General features: G+C 44.1%; 3 protein-coding genes across 7 annotated transcripts; 2 read left to right on the top strand and 1 right to left on the bottom strand.

Annotated features, from left to right (window-relative positions):
- The first annotated feature begins 691 nt into the window (after positions 1-691).
- LOC117745826 (voltage-dependent L-type calcium channel subunit beta-4-like) lies at positions 692-16,572 on the top strand. Of its 2 annotated transcripts, none has more exons than XM_034554370.1 (14): positions 692-876; positions 2,090-2,173; positions 6,843-7,013; positions 7,095-7,217; positions 7,345-7,472; positions 9,032-9,105; positions 9,572-9,591; positions 10,710-10,790; positions 11,923-11,981; positions 12,155-12,264; positions 12,385-12,536; positions 13,438-13,533; positions 13,702-13,887; positions 14,005-16,572. In XM_034554370.1, the coding sequence occupies exons 1-14, from the start codon at positions 814-816 to the stop codon at positions 14,266-14,268; spliced, it is 1,611 nt and encodes a 536-aa protein (XP_034410261.1). In that variant the 5' UTR covers positions 692-813; the 3' UTR covers positions 14,269-16,572. The 2 variants fall into 2 exon arrangements, with proteins under 2 accessions (XP_034410261.1, XP_034410270.1); XM_034554379.1 differs by having other exon boundaries at positions 14,008-14,580.
- A 2,330-nt stretch (positions 16,573-18,902) lies between these two features.
- On the bottom strand, positions 18,903-21,365 carry LOC117741224 (small integral membrane protein 11A-like). 4 transcript variants are annotated; one of them, XM_034548118.1, is made up of 4 exons: positions 21,265-21,337; positions 20,676-20,880; positions 20,344-20,543; positions 18,903-19,334 (listed from the first exon to the last, which is right to left on the bottom strand). In XM_034548118.1, exons 2-3 carry the CDS (start codon positions 20,676-20,678, stop codon positions 20,355-20,357), a joined length of 192 nt encoding a protein of 63 aa, XP_034404009.1. In that variant the 5' UTR covers positions 20,679-20,880; positions 21,265-21,337; the 3' UTR covers positions 18,903-19,334; positions 20,344-20,354. The 4 variants fall into 4 exon arrangements, 3 of the variants coding, with proteins under 3 accessions (XP_034404009.1, XP_034404018.1, XP_034403995.1); XM_034548127.1 differs by lacking the exon at positions 21,265-21,337 and adding an exon at positions 21,002-21,131; XR_004610700.1 differs by lacking the exon at positions 20,676-20,880 and having other exon boundaries at positions 20,279-20,543; positions 21,265-21,365.
- A 77-nt stretch (positions 21,366-21,442) lies between these two features.
- mettl21a (methyltransferase like 21A) lies at positions 21,443-22,881 on the top strand. The gene is made up of 3 exons (XM_034548091.1): positions 21,443-22,105; positions 22,205-22,316; positions 22,411-22,881. The coding sequence occupies exons 1-3, from the start codon at positions 21,959-21,961 to the stop codon at positions 22,806-22,808; spliced, it is 657 nt and encodes a 218-aa protein (XP_034403982.1). The 5' UTR covers positions 21,443-21,958; the 3' UTR covers positions 22,809-22,881.
- The last annotated feature ends 154 nt before the right edge of the window (positions 22,882-23,035 follow it).

Consider the following 23,035-nt stretch of genomic DNA (forward strand, 5'->3'; position numbering starts at 1 on the left):
GTTACTAAAATAGAAGAGGGACTGATGAAGAGCCTCACTCACTCACTGGAAATAGGATTCAGATCAAATAGTTTATTGGCATCTATTGAGCACGGGGATGGATCTATTTGTGTGTCTGCCAGTGGCGCAGGAATAACTGCATGCATAGAGGGAAGAATACGTTCTGGATATAATATAAGTATATCCTAGCTTGGGTACAGCATCAGTTAAATGTGTTCATAATAATAAAAAGATCTAAAAACGTACTTACATAAAGAATTTTAATTATTATGTTGGTAATAATAATAAGGACATAATAAGATGAGTGATCTCCAAGCTCGCTAAACGCTATTATCCCTTCATATCCATTTATTTCTTTGCAATATGAAATCTTTGAGGGTGTTTATTGTATTTTTATTTTTTATTTTGAAAAGCTCAGAGGCATGGTCACAGCAAGACGTGTGTGTAGTCTGACCTGTACCATCATACCATAATATGTATTACTTGTTGGGGACGTTTTTATACAATAAATTACAGGTGTGTAATTAAACCGTGTGATTAAAGTATATTGTTGTGAATAATAATTCCTCACTATGTCTAAAATAGTACCGTGTGACTATTTAAGGCACTACTTTTAGCCCCGCCCCCCCCTTCTGATTTCTAAAATAGTTCCGCCCACCACTCAGGCGCATCTGTCTTTGAGTGGCTCGAGCCGCAGCAGTACCAGCGCGCGCGCCGGAAGGAACTAACCTGGAGCACGCGGCCCGGAACCCGACACCCCTCCGCTGGACCGGACCGGAGGAGCCAGCCCTCTGGACCGATGTCCTGGCCGAAATGTCCCGACACATCTACATCCGGAACAAGATAGGCGAGGGCATCCAAGCGCCCATCTTTCAGGTACGGACCCCTTTTACCTGGAAAATGTAAAGCTATATACTAATAATATTATAATATATCATATAATATAAGCTAAATAATAACATGTGTGTCGTATGCACATTATATAACACCTACAAAGTTGCATTAATAAGTTGTCCACACTGTGATGACTGGAGACTGCATGTGTTATCTAAGATAAATATGTTGATTTGCGTCACATGTTTTAATGTTGCATATTACAAATGGTTTCTAAAGTACTATATTGTTTAAATAAGCTGTCAGAAGTTTATTGGTTTGACCTTTTTGACATTTATAACGTACATTTCCCAACTGCGGCACTATTAAAGGTTTATCTTATATCTTATAACAGCATTTTTTTTTTACAATGGAGTAATATGATTATAAGAGTAGTCTTATTATTGACGACTAAATGTTTTCTTTAGTCTATATTTGTCCTTCATATTTCTTGAAATTCAATATACGATTCCACTTAAAAGGAATACCATGTTGCACTATTACTTCAAAACTTTAACTTTAGCGAACCCAATAACAGTTGACAATTTATTGAAATTGAATGCTCTTAGGTAGCACAAATATGCCAGAATATTAACAAAAAGATGTTTTCTTTGAGGATTTAAATGTATAATGAGTACACCAGTCTTTCCAGAGAGTTAGATAACCGATGCATCGTTTTCCCCTCAGCTTGATTGATTATAGGAGGCTGCAGGATGATATTAATAGCTGGGTATTCATAGACACAGCCAACTTTATCCTTCATATCTCTTCTTGGCTTTTTTGCTGTTGGCTTGAATCGAGAGAGATGGTGACCTACATTAATGGCCCGTTTAAAAAAAAAAAATTGTTATACATCCAGGGAAGTATGGTTAACTTTTTTTTTAACAGTGACATTGTCATTAACTCTGGAGACTTGAACATAAATGGGGCAAATCACTGGCAGATAATTAATTTCGCTCCCTGGATAATTAACTCTGCTGGTTATATTTGGACTTTTGGAAGAGAAAGAGAGAGAGAGAGAGAGTTAAGTAGCAAAGTAAAGAGGCAAGGAAGACATATAATGCAAAAGCATAATCCACATTTGGTTGTGTTACATGTGTTTTCTGCGTGCTGTGGCATTGTGTGTAAGCTCGATGTGGTTTTATTAAATACACATACTATTAAACACAGAATATTCTTTTTCCGCCGGTTACATCTTGTTTTATTTTCCACTCAGGTGAATCGAGGGACTTATTCCAGGAGGAGTCGACTCAAGAGGTCTGATGGCAGCACCACGTCCACCAGTTTCATCCTCAGACAGGTACCGAGAGGCAAAGAAAGGCCCGGTCACGTGTAGTTCATCTTTTTGTGCATATTGTTTCTGGTTAAAGGCACCCTGGGGTGAGCGTTGCACATCGTTGTCGACTGCAGAGGGCGCTAAGCTGCTTCTGGAAGAAGGCGGAAAAAGAGCCGCATGAGTTTTCCTTGATAGTTTGTTTTATCGTCCGTTTATCTCTTTGTTTTAATTTGTAATTTTTTTTTTATGTGCAATTTATAAACACTGTCCCGTGGGAATCATCACGGCTTTTTTTTTTTTTTTTTTTCCTTTTATCGGAAATTAAATAAGACGGCTAGAAGTGTCAGCATAGATGAGTGTCCGTAAAACAAATTACATTTTGGACTTATTATCGTCATAAATTGCAATAATATTATCTTCACTTTGCTTAGAGTGCAATATTTATGACGTATGCAACTTAGTTTTATAACATAACTTTATTTGTAACGGAACATAGTGGGTATATTTTTTTCACTAGTGTTTTTTTAAAACATATTAAACATTAAAACATATTTTAATGGCCAGATTTGGTCATAACTCTCTGGGAAAGCTCCTTCATGGATGCTGCTCTTTTGAGTAGTCTGTTTTTGATGTTAATATTGAAGTTTTACCAGCTACTAATGGACATAAGTCGTGTTTGGAACAGATATTTGGCTGATGTTTGTAAGTGTGCTTTAACATAATTTCCCCCCTTGCTTGTAATCATATCTCGTAGCATTATTCAATCAATCACCCCTTAAATTAACATGCGTTATTTAAGAAATCTTTCGCCCATATTTGAGAAACTGTGGACAGACTGGTGCTTTGCTAAAAATTATGACATTATTATGCTATTTAATTGTAATTATTCTAGTAATGCGTGCGGCCATAAAATGCAGCCTTTTCTTAATATTCTTTAGCCATTTCCTCGTGGTTGTACATATTTAAACTTTAAGCTGTCTACGGTTAAAATGTAATGATCTCCGTGTTAATGATGCACGAGATTTAACTTCTCATTCATTTTGGATACAAGGAGTGTAAAGATGAAACGGATGAGTTAATTGTCGCAAAACATATTTTGTATTTTATTAATGAATGAGTAAACAAGCCCAAGCATCTCACCTATTAGATACCAGCTTTCGATAGTCGATAATGTCTGAGGGTTTGACACCACTGTATAAATTATGAAACATATAGGTCAGGCGCACGAGGTGCAATAAGGTATTTCTAAAATCCTGGCCCCCGGACCAAAGCGGTGCCATTTATTGACACTTCTTTTGAGTTTTCCATTTTTAGTAGTGTAGACATGTCTCATGATTTGGTTGTAAAGTGGAGATAAACACATGGATCCACTGCATCGTTCCATGAGACCTCCTCTGGTTACATGTGCTCTCTCCGGAGGGTAAAACACGCTGAGTGAGGATGAGCTTTCACAGGGAAATGGAGGATGCTGCTCCCCTCTTTTACTCCCCCATCCCCCTCCCCCGATCCCCGCTACCTCCCTCGCACAAAAAGAAGAAGAAAAAAAAAAATCAAGGAGAGCGCTCATCCAAGCTGAGTGGACAGCCAGCCAGCCAATCGGCTCCTTGCACATTAGCTCTGTCATCAGGCTCGGATATTGAGGAAGAATCCACTGCTCTGCTGCCCGCCGCCGCTGCTACCGCCGCCACCTCTGCCGCTCGTTGTGTATATGTATATGTGTGTGTCTGGTTAGGTGCGTGTGTGTGTGTGCACGCGCGCGCGCGTGTGTGTGTGTGTGTGTGTGCGTGCGTGTGTGTGTGGAAGCCTGATGAAATGAAATGCCAGGATTGGGCTACCTCCAGGGAGAGCCTCTCCATCCTATAATGTGAGCCAGCCAGCAGCACTGTGAGATCAGGGAGAAGCTGCATCCATCAAGCAACGGGCCTCCGGTGGACCAGGCGTGATCCAACGGGAGGGGAGATTTTTTTATATATTTTTTTTATATACATATTATTCTTCTCCGCCGTGGAGAGAAGGGATTGTCGTCATCCCTCCCCCCCCCCCCCCATCCATCCTTTTTTTTTTTCTTTCTCTGTGGTGCCCCCTCCTTCCTCCTTCGCCTCCACTCTCATTTTTCCCCCCTCATTCTTCTAGAGGCGCTCGTTGGAATATCAAACCTCCATGTATGACAATTTGTACCTGCATGGATTTGAAGACTCGGAGGCGGTGAGTGCTCGGATGTGCGAAATCTGCTTTTCTCGCTGTGTGTTTATTGATGAAAGTAGCTCAGCTGTGCACACACACACACACACACACACACACACACACAAGAGGCCTTTGATGGGTTAGCCAACGGTACAGTAGCGTGATCGTGGGCTATGCTTGGCTGGAAGGGGGTTGGGTGGGTGGGTGGCTGTTGGTGGTGTGTTTGAAGGGGGGAGGAGGGGGTGCACATTAGGCAGATGGCTTCTGACGTGTGACATTCACTCAGTTATGTTTGCATGTCTCCATATCTCTATGTGCGTGTGCTTTGTGCTGTATACCAGCCTATATATGAGACCGTGAGACCACCGGAGCCGTTTAGTGTTCGTCTCACTCCGCCTCTCGGAGACGGACCGAGCAGCGATTCAAAGAGGAAGATGGAAAGATGTTAATCACCTCCTTCCCCCCCCCCCCCGAGGCCCGCTCAAATAAAAAAATAAATAAAAAAGGTCACATTTCTGCATTTATCACACACACACACACACACAAAAAAAGAATGCAGCGGCGTATTTTTGTGATCTGCCCGTGCCGACTGCGTGATGTGCAGGTTCCGCCGAGGCTCGGAAGGAACAGGCGTCGTGATGTCATTGAGCGGATTCTGATGTCGATGAGTCACATGCTGAAGCTACTCCATTGGATAGTAGCTCGGATGCCACAGAGCACGAACTGATGTTCAGAATGACTTTGTTCATCTAACACCGAAAGGGGCAAAAATGTTCCTGAGATTGAAACGGGGGATCTGTTGTATTTATGAATCGTATTTGGGAGTGTGGACATGTGTAGTCCAGCAGCATCTCACGAAGTCTGTGGACTTATGAAAAGACTGGTGGCAATAGAAGCAGCAGTGGCCAAGATGTCCTCACTTTTGGTCCCCAGTGTGGGTTAAAACTATAAGCACATTGGATCCTACAATTCCCATAATGCAACAAAGTATCATTTCCCTCTCAGGCACTTCTCTGCCTGCCAAATAGCAACGCCTTTCAAAATCTACATTCCCCGGTTTGTCATTGCAGGCCTTTTTGTTAACAATTCAATCTCGAGTTTAGATAACGATGACATCATCAGGGCTTCACAAAAAAAAAAATACCATAAAAGTCCAACAGGAGCATTTCACTCTTCACCTGTAATTAGTTAATTCTGGGATGTTTTACAAAGACCCACTAAGCTCAATCTTCTCTAAAATGAAGAGAGCCATAGGAGCTCCTCAAATGTGCCACTTTGTGATTGGACGATGAAGAGGAGGGTGCTGAAGTCGGACCTCGCTGCTGCTGCTGCTGCTGCTGCTGCTGCTGCTGCTGCTGCTGCTGCTGGCTTGTGAAAAAGAAAAGTGCTTCGCTGTGAGGACTCGATTGATCCGCTTGAGACTGATCTTCCTTAATTGCATCATCATTAGTGGCCGATTGTTTAGATCAACGCAGCAGAAGGAAGCAAAAAATACGTTGCATTACTGGAATTATGGCTGAGTGGCAGGATGAACCACTGCAAGTGTAGCACGACTTAAATGCTTTATTAAAGGGATAACAAACATCTAAACAAGACACAAAATGCCACCACAGGTATCATTATTTTACATATTGTGTCTGGTTATTTGCTTCACATTGATTTCTTTTACTATCTAATTTTTTCCCCCCACCTAGACGACACTTTGGTATAATTTGCCATTCATTTAGTTTTAAAAGGCCCTCAAAGTAGCTTGAAAATAGCCAAAGATATTCCAATATATCCATATATTGACTTTAAGAATCCAACTTTCCGGCATTTGAAGCTGTTAATGTTTTGCATGTCCGTGTACCTGAACATGGCGTACTTGTTGTACTGTTTGTTGGTGACTTTCTCCAAAAAAAACAAAAAAACAATTAAAATAAGGCAGGTCAAATAACAGCCAGTCTGTAGGGGGTGGATCTCAAATGCATCACTCCTCTTCATATTCAGTACGTTTGATAGGCTTTGGTAAAAAACACCCACTTCTGTTAAGAAAAGAACAATTAAAACATGGATAAACTGGATATTCTGCAGCGGGCGCGTCGGGCTGAAGGGAAGAAAGTCAAACGTCAGCGGTCCCGTGTCGTCGCCGTCCAGGATTTGTCTGGAATGCGCGAGATCGGCCGCGTGCGGTCGCATCAAAACTGCTGACGCCGCGGGAAACGCGAGACTCCACTTTGTCTGAGGATGTTGCTGGCAGTCGGCTCTTCTCCGCATCATCCATTCCACCTGTTCTGCATTCACAGTGGCCGAGACGGCACTAAAAAAAACACAACTTGAGACAGCCAATTGTCCCATTTTAAAGAAGCTTTTTTTGTGGACCTCATTATGCTTTCATCCTCCTTTTTTAAAACCTACGAGCTTTTTGTCTTTTCACACAGACAATTAGCCGTCGATGTGTCCAAACCTTCATTTGTATCCCAGCTTGTACACCTCCAGTAAACCCGCTGCATGTGGTCACTGTTCGCAGGGCTCAGCTGATTCATATACTAGCAGACCATCAGACTCAGATGTCTCTCTGGAGGAGGAGCGGGAGGTGCCGGCCCAGGTCCCGAGCCAGAGCCCAAGCCAGAGCCAAGGACCGGGACAGAGCCGCCAAGAGAGGGAGCAGCAGGCCACCACTCAACTGGAGAGAGCCAAGGTGGCCGAGCTGGTGCGATATGCTAAGTAGAGCTACGTGCGTGTATTCTTCACCGCTGACTGTGTGTTTTACGTCCGCCAGACCAAACCAGTGGCGTTTGCTGTGAGGACCAACGTCAGCTACTGTGGCGCACTGGATGAGGATGTTCCAGTACCAGCCACCGCCATCTCCTTTGACGCCAAGGATTTCCTCCACATAAAAGAGGTACATGTTTGACCCCCCCCCCCCCGTACTCCTCAGCTGTGTGAGTGCGTTTTATTTTCATTGAGCAGATTCGATTTCTTTTAAAGATTCTTTTCTTTTCTTCCTCCTCCTCCTCTCTCGTGTTCAGAAGTTCAACAACGACTGGTGGATCGGTCGGTTAGTGAAAGAGGGCTGTGAGATCGGCTTCATCCCCAGCCCTCTGAAGCTCGAGAACATCCGGCTCCAGCAGGAGCAAAAGAGAGGACGTGTTCAAGGGTAAGGAGCAGAAGAACGCCTCCCCGTTTGTCCCGTGAATTAGCAGCATGCCGCTAACGTGAGCGCGAAACATTTCCATTGGAGGTAAATGCCGTGCATTGTTTTATTTATTTTAATAATTGGGATTGTGGTACAACAAACTTAAGCTTTGTAATGAATAAAGTTCAAAACATTGAAAGGGAAGGAAATAGGAAACAGCCGACTGACCTTGACCCTCGATGACCCTCCATCCCTCCCGTTGCCTTGGTTTCCATCTCAACGCTGCAGCTGTTGGCTCCACGCGTCCAACCTCGTGACCTTAATTCACGACTCCAGAAAAATAGGCACGCGCGCCACTCATTGAAGTGGAGGTCACATACCGCAGTTGAAGTTCTGCGTGTTGGTGGGTTTTTAAAAGGTGATTATTTGATATTTTTCGGTTAAACGCACAGAAAAACTCAAAGACTTTCAAAAAAAGCCTTTTGGACTTTAATTTACGACACCCAAATTGTATTGATTTCTGATTTGTACACGTTTTGATGCAGATGGAACACCAAGCTGTTGAATAGAGCCTCCAAAGTGTTTGATGTTGGCCTCAGATAGTAAAATAACATCCCATAACGGAGCACAGATCTGTGGTTAAAGGTATCAAGCTCTCTGTGAATCTCAGTTCATTTTAAACTCCCGATCATTTACTCCACACGTGACAGTATTAATAGCTGTTCACGTGCGAGTGTGTGAGATGTGTGTGTGTGTGTGTCACTCCCTGAAATTCAACAAAATAGATGAATGGAAAAGCCCCTTAGGGTCAAATTTGGAGTTACAGATGAAAACAAACCAGACTGCAGGTTTCTGGTACTCAATTCTTTACTGACCTTAAGCGTCTTTGAGTATCTTGAAAAAGCACTCAAAAGCACCCACGACTGATGTACTTTGGTATTGATTGCATATGTTGTCCTCAAAGATTATATTTTAGCTTACTAATGCTCGTGGTTGTGCAGGACTAAGCAGTATTTGTGTGCGGCTGTAAAACAATTAAATAAAATAAACTTGGCACACAACGATGGGAGTTCTGTTGAATGAAGCTGGTGTTTCGTCCTCCGCTTGAGAACACAGCTGTCGGCCTCGGTCGCTGCAAATGGGAATGTTTAACCTCTGGATTTTGGTCAGCTGTGAATTTCAGACCTCCAACTTCTCTGTATGGAACTCATCCATACGTACATTTGGCCTTTTTCACCGCATGCTGCTCACATTTTCTCATTCCTGTGTGAAGGCAGCCCAGGTCTCATGAATACTCCTTAATTACAAATACACGTCCAGTCAGTATTACCTTGAATATAACTGTACTTTCATGCATGTGGATTTATTGGCTGCATGTGCACATCTTACAATCTGGGGATGCCAAGTGGAACAAATTGTAATGACATTGAATTAGACGTGAACATTTTGCAGCTGATGGCTTATATTTACTGTGTTTTGTTATGATTTGCAGTTTTCTTGTGCAGTAAATGCTCAGTTTAAGCCCACATTAATACCACGGTGTGTTTCTGTCTTTCTTTATCCCCTCTTGTCTTTTCCAGTAAGTTTGGAGGGAACTCTTCTTCCAGTGTAGAGGACGAGGTGTCCGCCTCTATCCGGCCCCTTATATCCTCAGGTGAGGACATCGGACAGGGGGAGAGGGCTGTTAATAGCCAGCTTAGAGCCGAGCTTCCTGAACCGCAACGCCGTAGCGAGAATAAGACTCTAAACCCGTCCCGTGTCTCTGCATAGAGCATAAGTTCACTGCGTATAGTTGTTGGTACATTTTCCCATGATCCTCCTCTTCCTCCAGTTGAGGACTGCAGGCGTTCTGGGACTGGGGCTAACCACAGTGTGAACCCAACGACAAGACTATGAGCTCCCCCTGCACACTCATGCGACTTTGTGAATATAACCTTAGGAACAATAGGAATGCTCTTGTGTGTGTGTGTATCATGCCGGTTATCCTTTGCTAGGTATCCTTTTGTTAAGATGCATGAAAAGTTTCCTCTTTTTTTTTCCCGTGAAGCACGTTTTGAACGTTTTTCTTGAGATATTATGGGCGACAGCTACTGACGACGGTCTTCTCTCCCCTCCTACAGGAAAGCAGAAACAGAAAGTGGTAAGTTGGTGACGGTAAAAAAAAACAACACTCATTTACCCATCCACTCGGTTCCGCCATCATCACATGACAGGAACCAGTAGCACCGGCAGGAAGTAGCGACCTCGTGCACACGGGGCCGAGTCAACGCCATCCCTGTAACTGCAACTTCCTTCCCCACGTGACACTTTTGATCTTAGTGCTTTTGATCCAGTTTTGGGGAAGGCAGTAGGTATTTTACATAGTTTCATGCATTCGTCATATTTGATGGTGTAGAGGAAACCAGACAGAAATGTTGGATATATAATCATTAAAGGAATAGTTGGACATTCAGGGACATTCACTTGTTCATTGTTCAAGTTACAGCTAGCTTAGCTTAGCATAAAGACTGGAAACGGGGAGGGGCCTGGGGAGGTTCAAAGGTGAAATAAAAAACGCCTTCCAGCAAACGAGGTTACAACGTGTTAATTATTGAGCTTTCCGCCCAGAGTGTTGTGTGTAGCATCATATTTACTGCACAGACATGAGAGAAATATGAGGAAACCGTATGAAAAACAAACAGGAAGGCATAACGAGGGACTTACTGAGGCGTGTTGAGTCTTGTCTAGACTGAAACGACGCGTCCTGAGACTGGAAGTCCACGGAGGCATTAAAAAATATGAATAGACTATATCCTCTTATAATAGTTTCATGACAGTGATATGACACCTGAAGCCACAATGGAAATAAAGAAAGCAACGGCCCGATTGTGACATGTAACCACGGCTGAAAACATTGAACCTGAACTACCAGCCAATTTACAATACATAATATAAGTGTCCAATGATAAAAAATAATGAAAAATAATATATTAATATCTCGTTTTTACCACTGTGGCATGGTAGAGTGTCGTGGTTATCGTGCTACTTGCTCTGGTGTTGGTCAGAGTAGCTTCCATTCATGCATCCATATAGTAAATGATACAAAAAAAATGTAATTTTTTCAATATATTTCCATTTTGTCAATTCAGAGCATAATTTGCTAAATCTAATTTGCAATCCAAGGTGTCAGCTGACTCCCGAATCATAAACAATGAGGTTATTTAGGTCCATTGTGATGCAATGTGCTGCACGCTGACCCCGATGCCTTTGTGTTCCCAGACGGAGCACGTCCCCCCGTACGACGTGGTCCCCTCCATGAGGCCCGTGGTGCTGGTGGGGCCCTCGCTGAAGGGCTACGAGGTGAGCCGCCAGTCTCAAATCCTGCTTTTTGTCAACTGATCCCAGGTCCTTTGTTCGAAACACTAAATATAGCGATGAGTCAGCGGCACCGAACGACACCCACAATAACCGAGGTTATTAAATGTGATGTTTACCAGCGCGGGGAAGAAAAAGGACGAGATTACTGAATGGAGACGAGTCCTGTATACGTCTTCCCCCCCCCCCCCCCCCCCCCCCCCCCCCCCACCCCCCCCGAGTCCCCCAAAATAGCTCGCTGTCGGCGCAGTTAATTGTGAGTGTGTCGACGCCCACGTAACATCCAGATTGCAGCCAGACTAACGAGGACGCAAAGGTTATGTTGGAAATATGCTGTGTGATGGGCCGATTTGGGCTTTTAAACGTGTTGTTTACAAGGAAAATGAGGAGGAACACTACCCGGTGTTATGATTGTCACGGGGCCACGATGATGATGATGATGATGATGATGATGATGATGATGATGAGCTATTAATCCTCGTTGGAGGAGGAGGGTTAGACAAACTGATTTAGAGTCTAATATCAAAACAGTACATTTTGTGGCTTGTAAAACCAGAAAATTAGCTGAAAGTTGCTGAAATGCTCCATAGAGCCGACGGGAACTACAGACACACACGGTTTATTGTTAATAAATACATGTTTCAATATTGTTTACTGCTCTATAGTTATTTTTAAAGAATGAAAATCTGAAAAATAAGTATGCTGGAACAGCATTTTTCATGTAAATGCTTTTAATTTGACTTTCAATTCTGAGTTAATCTAAAATAATCCACTCCTCTGGCGTGAACTAAAATTAATCAGTTGTCATTCATTAATTATTAGACATTTTTACTCTACCCTCAAAAAAAACGGTAAAAGGGGCGATGAGAAAATTATCCTGGAAGAATCGTGATGGTTGGGACCGCTGCCAAGTTTATTTTTTATTAACCTTTTTTATTTCAAGATATGCAGCGAAAAACAATAAATTAAAGACAAAACAATAAGCCACCGAATCCGATTGAAACCCAAAATGTAAATATAAAATCATGACTGACATTTCTAATAAAGTAATATAAAATATTCCATCCCTAAAACAACCCGGTCACCAGAGAAATGACAACAACGACTTGTTTTTCAGGTTACAGACATGATGCAGAAAGCACTGTTCGACTTCCTCAAGCACAGATTTGATGGCAGGTAAGACACATGTGACAGTTAAATGACATTTACCTTTAATTAATGTGTCATCTAAGCTCACATAACCTGTCAAACTTGAATAAAGAGGAATCGGTCAAAGGGGAATCTGCAGAAGATATTTAATTTTTCGGTTTAAAGACATTTTAGTTCCTTCTCACCATTTTTTGTCAAAGGATATCTATCACACGAGTCACGGCAGATATATCCTTAGCCAAGAGGTCCGTTCTCAACAACCCCAGTAAAAGGGCCATCATTGAAAGATCCAACACCCGCTCCAGCTTAGGTAAGACACCTGTGCTCAGTTTATTCTCACTTTAGTCCGTTTTTAAGTGGAAAATACAACTTTTTTTTTACCTTATTGGCAGATTTGTAGCATCTATGTGTTGTGTATTTGTCTCATCAGCTGAGGTGCAGAGTGAAATCGAGAGGATCTTTGAGTTGGCCCGGTCCCTGCAGCTGGTGGTGCTGGACGCTGACACCATCAACCACCCAGCCCAGCTCCTCAAGACCTCCCTGGCCCCCATAATAGTTCACGTGAAAGTCTCCTCGCCAAAGGTACACCGAGTGTGTGTGTGTGTGTGTGGGGGGGGGGGGGGGGGGGGGGGGGGAGAGGGGACTCCTCGGTGACGAGCTCAGTGACAGCTGGTTTTTTATTTAGTCTGGTTACAAACCAGTCTAATCAGTCTAATTGTGATGTCAAGCTTGGACTAAATACAGCTCGGCATGAGAAAATATAAACGTGTGATATAATCTCCACAGCGACTGTCCGACAGAGTCATTCAGTCGGTGGAGACAAACAGCGAGACGCGTTCAAGGTAACGGCCTCCATGTTGGGTTGATGTATTTACCCTCCACTGGGGTAGCAGCCCAGCACAAACACAATGCTCCCAACAACAACAACAAACAACCCGGCATGCCACCACCCTGTTCTTCAAAGCCACCGATCTGCACCGAGGCCTCTTTTGCATGGCAGAGTTCGTCCGCTGCACTTCCTCCCCTGTCCACTGGGGGGGGGGGGCTGCGGCCACGGCCACGAGAAACCTCACCACCACCGATCGGTAACGATGTGTCTCCAAAAGTTTGATTGACACCGCGCACTCGTCTCCATGCAGCCATGCGGTCTTTTACAGCACACCTCTCCTGGCATGCGGCGGCATGCTCTTCTGCTACAGCCTGACCAGGAAGATGCGAACCAGTAAGACCAGTCCACAACCAAAAAAAAGCACGTGCAAGATCATATGGGCCACTTAATTACCCATTTGGCTATTTAACAACAAAATGCAACAATGCAGGGAGTAAATTATTGAACGCGTGTCTCGTGAATCAATTCTTGCCCCGGGCACGAGACGATGGGAGTACTGGTTGGACCTGGAAACCAGTGCAGCCAGAGCTGCAAACCCTTTTGGTCCAGTGTAACTGGAGCATCGTGTCCTTTTTGTCCTGCCCCGCCATGCAGGTCCTGCAGAGGCTCGTCAAGTCCAGAGGGAAGTCCCAGAGCAAACACCTGAACGTCCAGCTGGTGGCGGCCGACAAACTGGCCCAGTGTCCTCCAGTAAGTGATTCTTATGCGCTGGCTTGTTGGTGTTTTATGTTTCAATATAAATAAACAACTGGTGGGTGTAGTTTTCCTTTCGCTTCCTTTTCAATGATTGTATTTATTGCACACAATGTCAGTGTGTGGAGACCATCAGTCCTCCCTCTGACCATCTGCCGCTCACAGGAAATGTTCGACATCATCCTGGACGAGAACCAGCTGGAGGACGCCTGCGAGCATCTCGCCGAATACCTCGAGGCCTACTGGAAGGCAACCCACACCTCGATGGCGACGCCCCTGAACCCCCTGCTGGGACGCAACCTGGGCCCCACCACCCTCACGCCCTACCCCACCAGCATCTCTGGACTACAGGTACACACCCGCTAGTCCCCTTATGGGACTGTGTTAGTCATTGTTTTGCTATGTATCTGAGGTGATGAAGGTAAGAGAGAAACCGGGATCCTTTTTTTTCTGTCCACGTGGTTCTAGCAGAGCCAACGGATGCGACAGAGCAACCACACGGGGGACCACTCCACCCCGAACGAGCGGCGCAACCTGATGACGTCCGACGAGAACTACCACAACGAGCGGGCGCACAAGGGACGCAACCGCATGTCTTCTGGCTCGCAGCATAGCCGAGAGCAGCAGGACCCCTACCAGGACTACCAGGACCCCTATCAGGATGCATACAAGCCACATCGCAATCGCAGTTCACCGGGCAGCTACAGCCATGACTCCCGGCACCGGCTCTGAGCCGGAGTCACCATCGTGGGCCCCAAAGCGGAACCAGATTCCACAATAAACGCTGCAACAGAACCAAGACGGTCCCAAATTCTACTTTTTTTTTTTTTAATTTATTTTTTAAGGTTTGCGTTAATTAGTTTTTTGTCGACCTGGCTAATTTTCTCTTTTAGAAGTCACAACAAAATCAGATGTTTTTTTTAATCAAGCTGCCGGGGGCGACGACCTCCGTCAATCAACAGCGCGAGTAGTCGACGTCATAACGAACGCCGTAGAACGAACGCCGTAGAACGAATCCCCGTCCCGCGTATCACTGGGACCTTTTTTTTTGGGGGGGGGGGGGGAGAGAGATTGTGCTAACACACGAAGCTCAGCAGATTTATGGATAGCGGTCAGATTAGGTGACGGCGCCCGGCGGGGGGGGGTCGCATCTAAGTGCCCTGGGACGTCGCACCGGCTCGGTGGGGAGGCCGCTGCGCACAGACTGCTGAAGGCCGCTGACCCCCCCCTCCCCCCCTCCCCCACCCCCCCGGGCCCGTGTATAAATAAACCCCTCTCTCCATTTAGCTTAACATGCATGCTGTTAGATGATCCAACCTCCGCGTCCACTTTATTGATATTTTGTACCTAGCGTTCTGGATTCTCTTATAATGTGGTGTAGATACAGAGGTCCAATTTTTCTAAATCACGTGCTTGTGTGGAACGGCGTCGTTGGTGGGCTCGTGTCGTGGGGGGGGGGGGGTGGGGGGAGTTTGATTGCTGGTTTCGAAAAACCGGTGCTTCACATTCCCAAACTATTTTGCTATTTCGGAAAGTCACTTTTTTGAGCGAGGCCAGCTTTTTCTGTAGCATAGCTTTCAGGGTTTGATTCGGGCGCAGGGCGGCCCTCGCCGATCCCGGTGAACGCCGTCGGGGAGGCGGGCCAACGCGGCTTCTGTTGTCAACGGCTACCACTTCGAGAGTTGGGAGATGGCGGCAGCCGTGGCGGTCTGATAGGAGAGCGAGAGGCAATAGCAAAAATCCGACTGGAGACGCCGTCGGACGTCGTCGAGTGTGCGGAGCGGCAGACGAACCGACGCCGCGAGAAGCTCCGGAGCCGTTCGGGAACTTTATATTTCTGGCCCTGCCAGCGTTTGATCGACCGATTTAAAAGAAAAAAACAAAACAAAAAAAAAAAGGTCGTTTTTTTTTGTTTTTGTTGCATTTATTAGCATCGGAATGGAAAGCGGTGTCGCGTTAAAAAAAACCGAGGTGCAGATGGCGGTGAAGTCATGCGATGGGTTCGGAGCCCATCGAAGTTCCTCCCTGTGGTTTTAGGGGATTAAAGCATTAAATACGTGGCACGGCAGGATCGGTTGCATCGTGTTCATTCTCTGTGTAGCTGGCATGTTGTCCTGACTGCAGAGCATGTTCCCTTGAGTAGAACCCTACTGTAAGCAAGTTGATGTTTGTAGAAGTAAAAGGCACATCTCTCTTAAAAAAAAGAATTATAATAATTAAAAAAAAAGAAAAAGACAAGAAAAAGATGGGCCAAATTACAGAAAAATGGTTTGTAACTCAATACACGGAAACAGCTCAACAGACGACTTTGAGTTTTGGTTTCTATCATTCTGATTAATTACAGATTCAGTGAATTGCATGACTCAAAAGTCAATTCTGGATTACGTGAACAAAATGTCAAAACAGCCCTCTCAAAAAAAAAAAAGAGGTTCCCCTCACGGTTCTTTTGAAAGAGAGCAGAGAGCTGCTGGCGCTTCTAGTTTTTAAGACTTGTCGTCATCGTCATAACACACTGTACATATCTTATTACTTTTAAGATATCTTGCGATAAAGACTCACTGATTTTTATCTCCAGATAAGCAGACGGAGCCTTAAAAAAAGCTTCAAATTGATCATTAAAATATTTTTTGTCTTGTGCTCACAGGACAAAGGTCTTCCTTCCGTACGTCGTAGTCCGTATAAGCCACTGCTTTTTTTCTTAGCGGGACACAAATATAGTAATCAACGAAAAAGAACGTGAGTTATCCTCAAGACAAATCAATACGTTTTTTTCTTTTGGATGCTCATGGTTTCTGATTTTTTTTTTTTTTAAATGGGGACTTCCTTTCCGGAAAAGATGGAAACCGAGTGAAGCGTGTGACCCGATTCATCTGTTCCTGAGTTTATTGTACAGCACGACAGACCATATGTTGTCAGAAGAGTCTGAATGCCCAGAAGATAAATAAACACATGTCTGAAAGCAGGAATCCATTCCCTTAAATATGATGATTTGTTTTTTTTGTCTTGAGATCTATACAGAGTGCTCTCCAATTGAATAACTAGGGCTGCTAGCAGGAAAGGAAACTTCTTCTTCTTCTTCTTCTTCTTCTTCTTCTTCTTCTTCTTCTTCTTCTTCTTCTTCTTCGGTCACGCTGTGGAACAAATTCCGCGTTTGAATCCTCTGAAAAGTAAATGGTGTCATATATATATATATATATATATATATATATATATATATATATATATATATATATATATATATTTGATTTTCCCCCAATACATTTTCCAGCCTGACACAGTTTGAAGGTCTAATTAGAGCAGCGTTCACAGGAGAATATGGCTGCACAGGCCTCCTGATGCAAAGCAGCTCTTAGTGTATTCATCTAAATAATGAACAATAAAGTGTGACGGTATTTCTCTGATAGATCACGTTGTATAGATCTGGATGAAAGGGGGGAAACTCGTATAGCACAAAAGAACGAGCAAAAAAATATAGATTTTTTTTGGGGGGGGGGACTGGTCCCACAATGCGATTCTGGAATAAGGCCACAGATTATTATTATTATTATTATTATTATTATTATTATTATTATACATATAAACACGAGGATGCAGTCGGTTTTCTTTTCCAAGAAAAGGAAGTGTGTGATGTCTCTCTCTGCCCCATGAGATGAATCCCACTGGTTGATTGAACTGGGAGACATTCTCCATTCAAACTGGGCCGCTTGAGACAATCAGAAGGGATTTCCAGACCAGAATCCCTCTGAGTGAGAGACGTTCGCCCCCATTGGAGTTATGGAACGAGATCAGAACCAAAACATCACTCTCAGAATATAAAAAAAAATCAATAAATCAGTCCTGGCTTATTTTTACTTTTCGTCTCCAAATGAAGCTCATCAGCACACTAATTAGTTTTTTTTTAATTTTTCACGGATTAAATCTCAAGGTGATCACAAATAAATACAGAATTTATATAGGGAGGATTTTATTTGGTAAAGTGTAAAACAAACAGAATTAACAATTAAAAAAAACAAGCAAAAGAACAAATATTTATTCCAATAGAAAAGTAATAAATGAATATTTGCTGGCGATTATTTTTATAACAAATAAATGTACATAATGTCTTTGAGAGATGCTATTCGCTGTATACATGTGCTGAAATGAGACTACGGCAACCCGTGTGGGACACTTGGAACAACAGCAAGGTCCAGTATACAAAGTTTCAGTGATGTGCAATACAAAACGGCATGCTGTTTTAAAATGAGGAACTTCATGTACTGTACTATGCAACCGCAAACTGTGTACATCGCTTCATGCTGTGGCTTCTCCAACCACCCTTCTCTCCAAGCAGCTTCATCTGGACTTTTTTTTTTGGTGTTTTATGTTTTTTTTCTGTGGAAGATGAAAACCCCTAAGCAGGCTAATGCGGTATTGCATGCATAATATACCATTCTAATTTATAAAAAGGAATTAAAAGAAAAAAATACATGACATTTGGAGTTGATTGTGTTTAAGGCAAAGCTACAAGTGACTTAAAACATTTCTTTTTCCAAATAAAAGAGTCGTTCTAAAGTTGTCTACGGTATTAATGTTGTTTTGGTGATGTTTTTGTAACATTCTCATGTAAAGAGGGACAGAGGTTTTAGGGGGCACCAGGATGAAGCTCCTTTCAAACGACGCACCTGTGTGAAGCCCGACATCTAGTGGTGAAAAGCAGGTACTTCTACCTGCTGCCCTCCTCCCAGGTCCACATTAGTTTACATTTAGGACAATTCGCACCATTAAAAGTATGCCGAATTAACTATAAACTGTTTATTATTACAATGCACTCTTATTTGTACACAAAACTATCGCTGAATTAAAAAAATACTGAAGAAAACTTAAAAATATGATGTTCCGGATTTACAACAAGCCTCTTTTTTTTCAACATCTTGTTCATTGACGTCAGACTTTGCTAAAAAACTCCCTCATCCGGGACATCGAGGTGAAGGGTGAGTCATAAATGACGCGACTCTGCTGCGGCAATGACGTAAAGACTACCGGCACGCCTCCCGTGCGTCATCCCGCCGTGCATGGCGCTCCTCTGCCCACCTCGACGAACGGACCCGACGACGCATGCGCGACGGCTTGACAACAGAAGTCAAATTAACATGATTAGAGAGGAGAGAGAGATTATCTGTCCTCTAATTGTCAACAGCACCTGTGGAGATATATTTATATTTACTTATGTCTGACCAAATCCCACATGCAACACATTTTGGAAAATATTTTGATGATTTTTTGTATTTTTACATTATTATGGCAATTCATACAAACACATATTAACTAAGAAGAGATCCCTATCAGCCCTCGGAGGAATTCTGGGAAATAAAGTCAGAACAACATTGTAACGTCAGGAACAAACTATTTTAATATAATTACAAAAGTATGACACAAAGTTGATTCACAATCCACAAGGAATATTACAGAATAAATACTGTGCTGTATTCTTAAGAAAGACCCGACTGCCGTCCACTATTCTTGTGTAAAAAAAGTGAAGCTTATGTAAAAGGTTGAGATAGACCGGAGTATAAACGAGGCCCAGAAAGGAGTGGGTGTTTGTGAAATGAAAAGTGGATGCTGAGCCTGCTGTGGAGTTCATCTCTGTACAAAATAGACCAATACGTCCCTCACCGAGACCGCATGGTTTCTGCTACCATTTTATTTCATACCAAAAAAACAACCCCTAAATGATACCAGAAGATCCTCCTGTAGCCAACCAGACATCGTGCTCACATGTGGAGCAGGTGGCCCCTCCATCAAGTCCACAGCATGTTCACCTGGAGAAGAGTAAGTGAGATGGATCAAAATCAACACAACGGATTTATTTCATATTATTTTGAACTCTTAGGAATTGACCACTATGACCGAAAAGACGGGTCTGTAGTGTAGCAGAAAGGGAGAATTAAAAGCACACCTTTCTCTCCCTGACATCAAAAGAGGGTGGAGCCAAAGAGGGTTTATATGAGCACACCTGCGAGGTCGGAAAACCCCAATCAAGTAACAAAAACCAGCATGGAGATCAGAGAGAGGTTTTCTGTAGACCTTAGAAAAAGCTTGAAATAGTTGAAGCAACTAAGGAACGGAACCGGCTGAGTTGGACCACGTCATGGATACGCTGAGGGAGGAGCACGGCTCCCGGTAGCAGGCTGTTCAAGACCGGACCCTGCTTGGATGCCACACAGGATCTCCTTCCCTGCATTGGATCCTCAAGATAAGTCCCTGCAAAGCCTACTACTCTCCAGGCCTAGCCTCTCTGTTCCCCTAACAAACAACCACACACACACACACACACACACACACACACACACACACACTGAACTGGACATTACTGCCTATCCAGTCAAACATTTTGGATTTAAAGGACTTACCAACCCCTCCTTTCCCAACACACTCACACCTCCCCTCTGACCCAAGACAATTGGCTTTTCTCTGGAGTCATTTAGATTAATTACTTTGATTAATGACATTTTATTACGATATACGGACTCTTTATTTTTGTTTCTGACGGTCATGGACATTTTGGGTACTAAGATTGTATCGAGTATTAACCCAAGCGCTTTGGATTCGACCATTCATCTGCAAGAGTAAAAAGTGGATGAATATTTATTGGTTTGGTGTATTTTGTGTATCTTTTGTAGCGGTTAGCGAGCTATCCGGGCTAATCCTCCAATTGTTTTAGGTAGAAGGGCTATTGTTCACCTGTCTGGCGCCCAACGCCTACCTTTTAACGGGTTGAAGAGAATCCTACGCTACAGTAGACAAACATTGCGCGTCTGGGTCATGCACCTCTGTCCTGCTCAGTCGTCCTTCTTGTTGTCTATGAGCTCCTGGGTCTGCTGGGCAAGCCTCTTCTTCTCCTCCTCCTGCTTCTTCAGCTGCTTGTCCACTTTATTACTCTGGTAGATCTTCACTCCGGCAAACGCCAAACACAACAGCAGCGTCTTCAGGGCAAGGATGTACAGGAGGAGGGGGACGTTGTCCAGAGCCTGAGAATAGGACGATTCATGTTAGAGGACGGCGTTTGCACACGAGGCACATTTCTGTTGAGAAAAGTTAACTTTTTAATGAGGCAACTCAATAAGAAATGACAAAAAAGGAGGCGAAAGAAATCTGTGGACCATTTAGGGATCCTGGAGATGTTTCTACCCCCTCGCTCCCCTCTAATACACCAAAGGCACTCAGCTGTCAAACTGGGAGGTCAAAGTTCATTTAGTTCCATCGAGGGGAGGTGTGAGAGAGCGAAGCAGCTGCACACCATGTGCACCCTGGGCTCGGAGTTGTGACAGGGCATGGACGCAAGCTTTCTCTACACATCATTTAGTCCTAAAAAAAAAAAAGTGACATTTTGGACACCGTGTGATGCGTTTAAGGACATGATCCTAATCATTACAGTGCACTTTTTAATATCATATATGCAAATTGTTCACTTATTAAAACTGCGTACTTTCGTTATTCTCCACTTATTACCACGCGGATTGTCGCTAAAGTGTCCGGATCATCCACAAACCGGAGCCTCCTCACTCAACGGACACTCACGCGCATCGAACAGTAACTTATATTTAGCTTTATATTTGTAGCTAGCTGACGTAAAACGTGAAGTTTGTCGCTGTAGCATTGCGCCACAGCGACTGCGCCACAGCTCATGCGCGAATAACAACACAGACGTGAGGTATCTTATGAAAAAAGGACACAGTTGAGTTTATTTACCTTGTAGTTGATCATTTTGGAGCCAGGGGGTGTTGTTTATCGGGACGGACGCAGAGGTATGAATGCGCCTGATAAAAAGGCGGGGCTTGCAGTGACGGGCCAATCGGAATGCAGTGTGCGGTGGACGGAAATTGTGCTGCGTTCATGGAACATGTGGATTTAAATGTTATGAATGTTTGATCGTTGTGGCGTTAATGTATATGCACTTTGTGGTGATAAAGATGAGCCCAAGTATAACAGGTGTTATAAACTGTAAGTGTAGTTATTGATTTTAATGTATCTTTCTCAATTGTTGAATGTATTCGGATTACTCCCATTTACCCTGACCGCAACACAACCCTTGACAGGCCGGTAAATATGATACAGACCTGCTTGAAGGTTCTAGCACTGGGATAAAACGATTAAATAACAACTTTGACATTGTTTTCCCCCAAATCCCCCACTCAATTGTTGTTCAGTTAAATAACGTCAGAAGTACATTTTGGAGAAACAAACAAATAAAAGATGGAAAGATTTGAAAGAAGCAATGGACGTTTCGGAACTCGCCGGAAGAGGGCAGTAGTGAGTCGATCAAATACAACAAAAATACCTTAAGTCCTCAAAGAAGAAGAACCGCACTGCGCATGAACACTCGGTCCAATAACAAGCGCACGGCGATGCCATATCGTGCAGTTTCTACTTATTATTACACAGCATGGCTCTCGTCCCGTACGTAGAGAATCCGTTACCGGCTCTTGCCAAACTCCACAATTCATCAGCTCACTTCCGGTTCGCCAACCACGACCTCCGACTCGCCCAGGACTGGAAGAAGCTCGGGGTGGCAGCAGTCGTGTGGGATGCGGTGAGTGAGCGGTGGAGGAAGGGGGGGGGGGACGTTACGTTACTTACCGTCGTTATTACTCATTTGAGTGAACGTTGCGTTTACGTCTTTTTCTCCCAGGCGGTTGTCATGTGCATGTACCTGGAGATGGGGAGGCTGGAGGTGAAGGGGAGAGGGGTCATTGAACTGGGAGCTGGCACCGGACTGGTGGGCATCGTTGCAGCCCTGATGGGTGAGCGTACCATCCAATTGGAAGACGCACACGCACAGTCAAATGACTGCTGGCCCTTTAAATGTACAAGTCCCATTCTTCACCTTTTTCCCAGGTGCCAAAGTGACCATCACTGACAGAGAGCCCGCCCTGGACTTCCTGTCTGCCAACGTGAAGGCCAACCTGCCCCCGGACTCCCTGGGGTCAGTGGTGGTGTCTGAGCTGACGTGGGGCGAGGGCCTCGAGCGTTACCCGGCCGGGGGCTTCGACCTGGTGCTGGGGGCCGACATCGTTTACCTGGAGGACACCTTCGTGCCCCTGCTGCAGACTCTGGAGCACCTGTGTTCGGACGCCACTGTGGTGCTGCTGGCCTGCAAGATCCGCTACAAGCGAGACACAAACTTCTTGAGCATGCTGAAGGAGCGGTTCAGGGTGGAGGAGGTCTACTACGAGAAGCAACGGGACATCCACGTGTACAAATCCTGGAAACTGCCCCCCAGGAAGGATTTGTGACGACCATCCGCATCCGCCATGTTTTACTGTCTTTTGCATACGAAGCAAATAAAAAAAACTGTTCCAACAAACATCAAAGATTACCAGAAACACATTTATTAACAGCTGCCAAAAAAAAATGTAATATTTGAATAGCTCTAACGTAATGCACTGTATTATACAAGTTGGTGCTGATATTTAGAAATTGTGAATACAAAATGAATGAAAAGCAACTTGCCCTCGATGGA

Source organism: Cyclopterus lumpus, chromosome 2 (assembly GCF_009769545.1).
Source record: "Cyclopterus lumpus isolate fCycLum1 chromosome 2, fCycLum1.pri, whole genome shotgun sequence".
NCBI classification, from domain to species: Eukaryota; Metazoa; Chordata; class Actinopteri; order Perciformes; family Cyclopteridae; genus Cyclopterus; species Cyclopterus lumpus.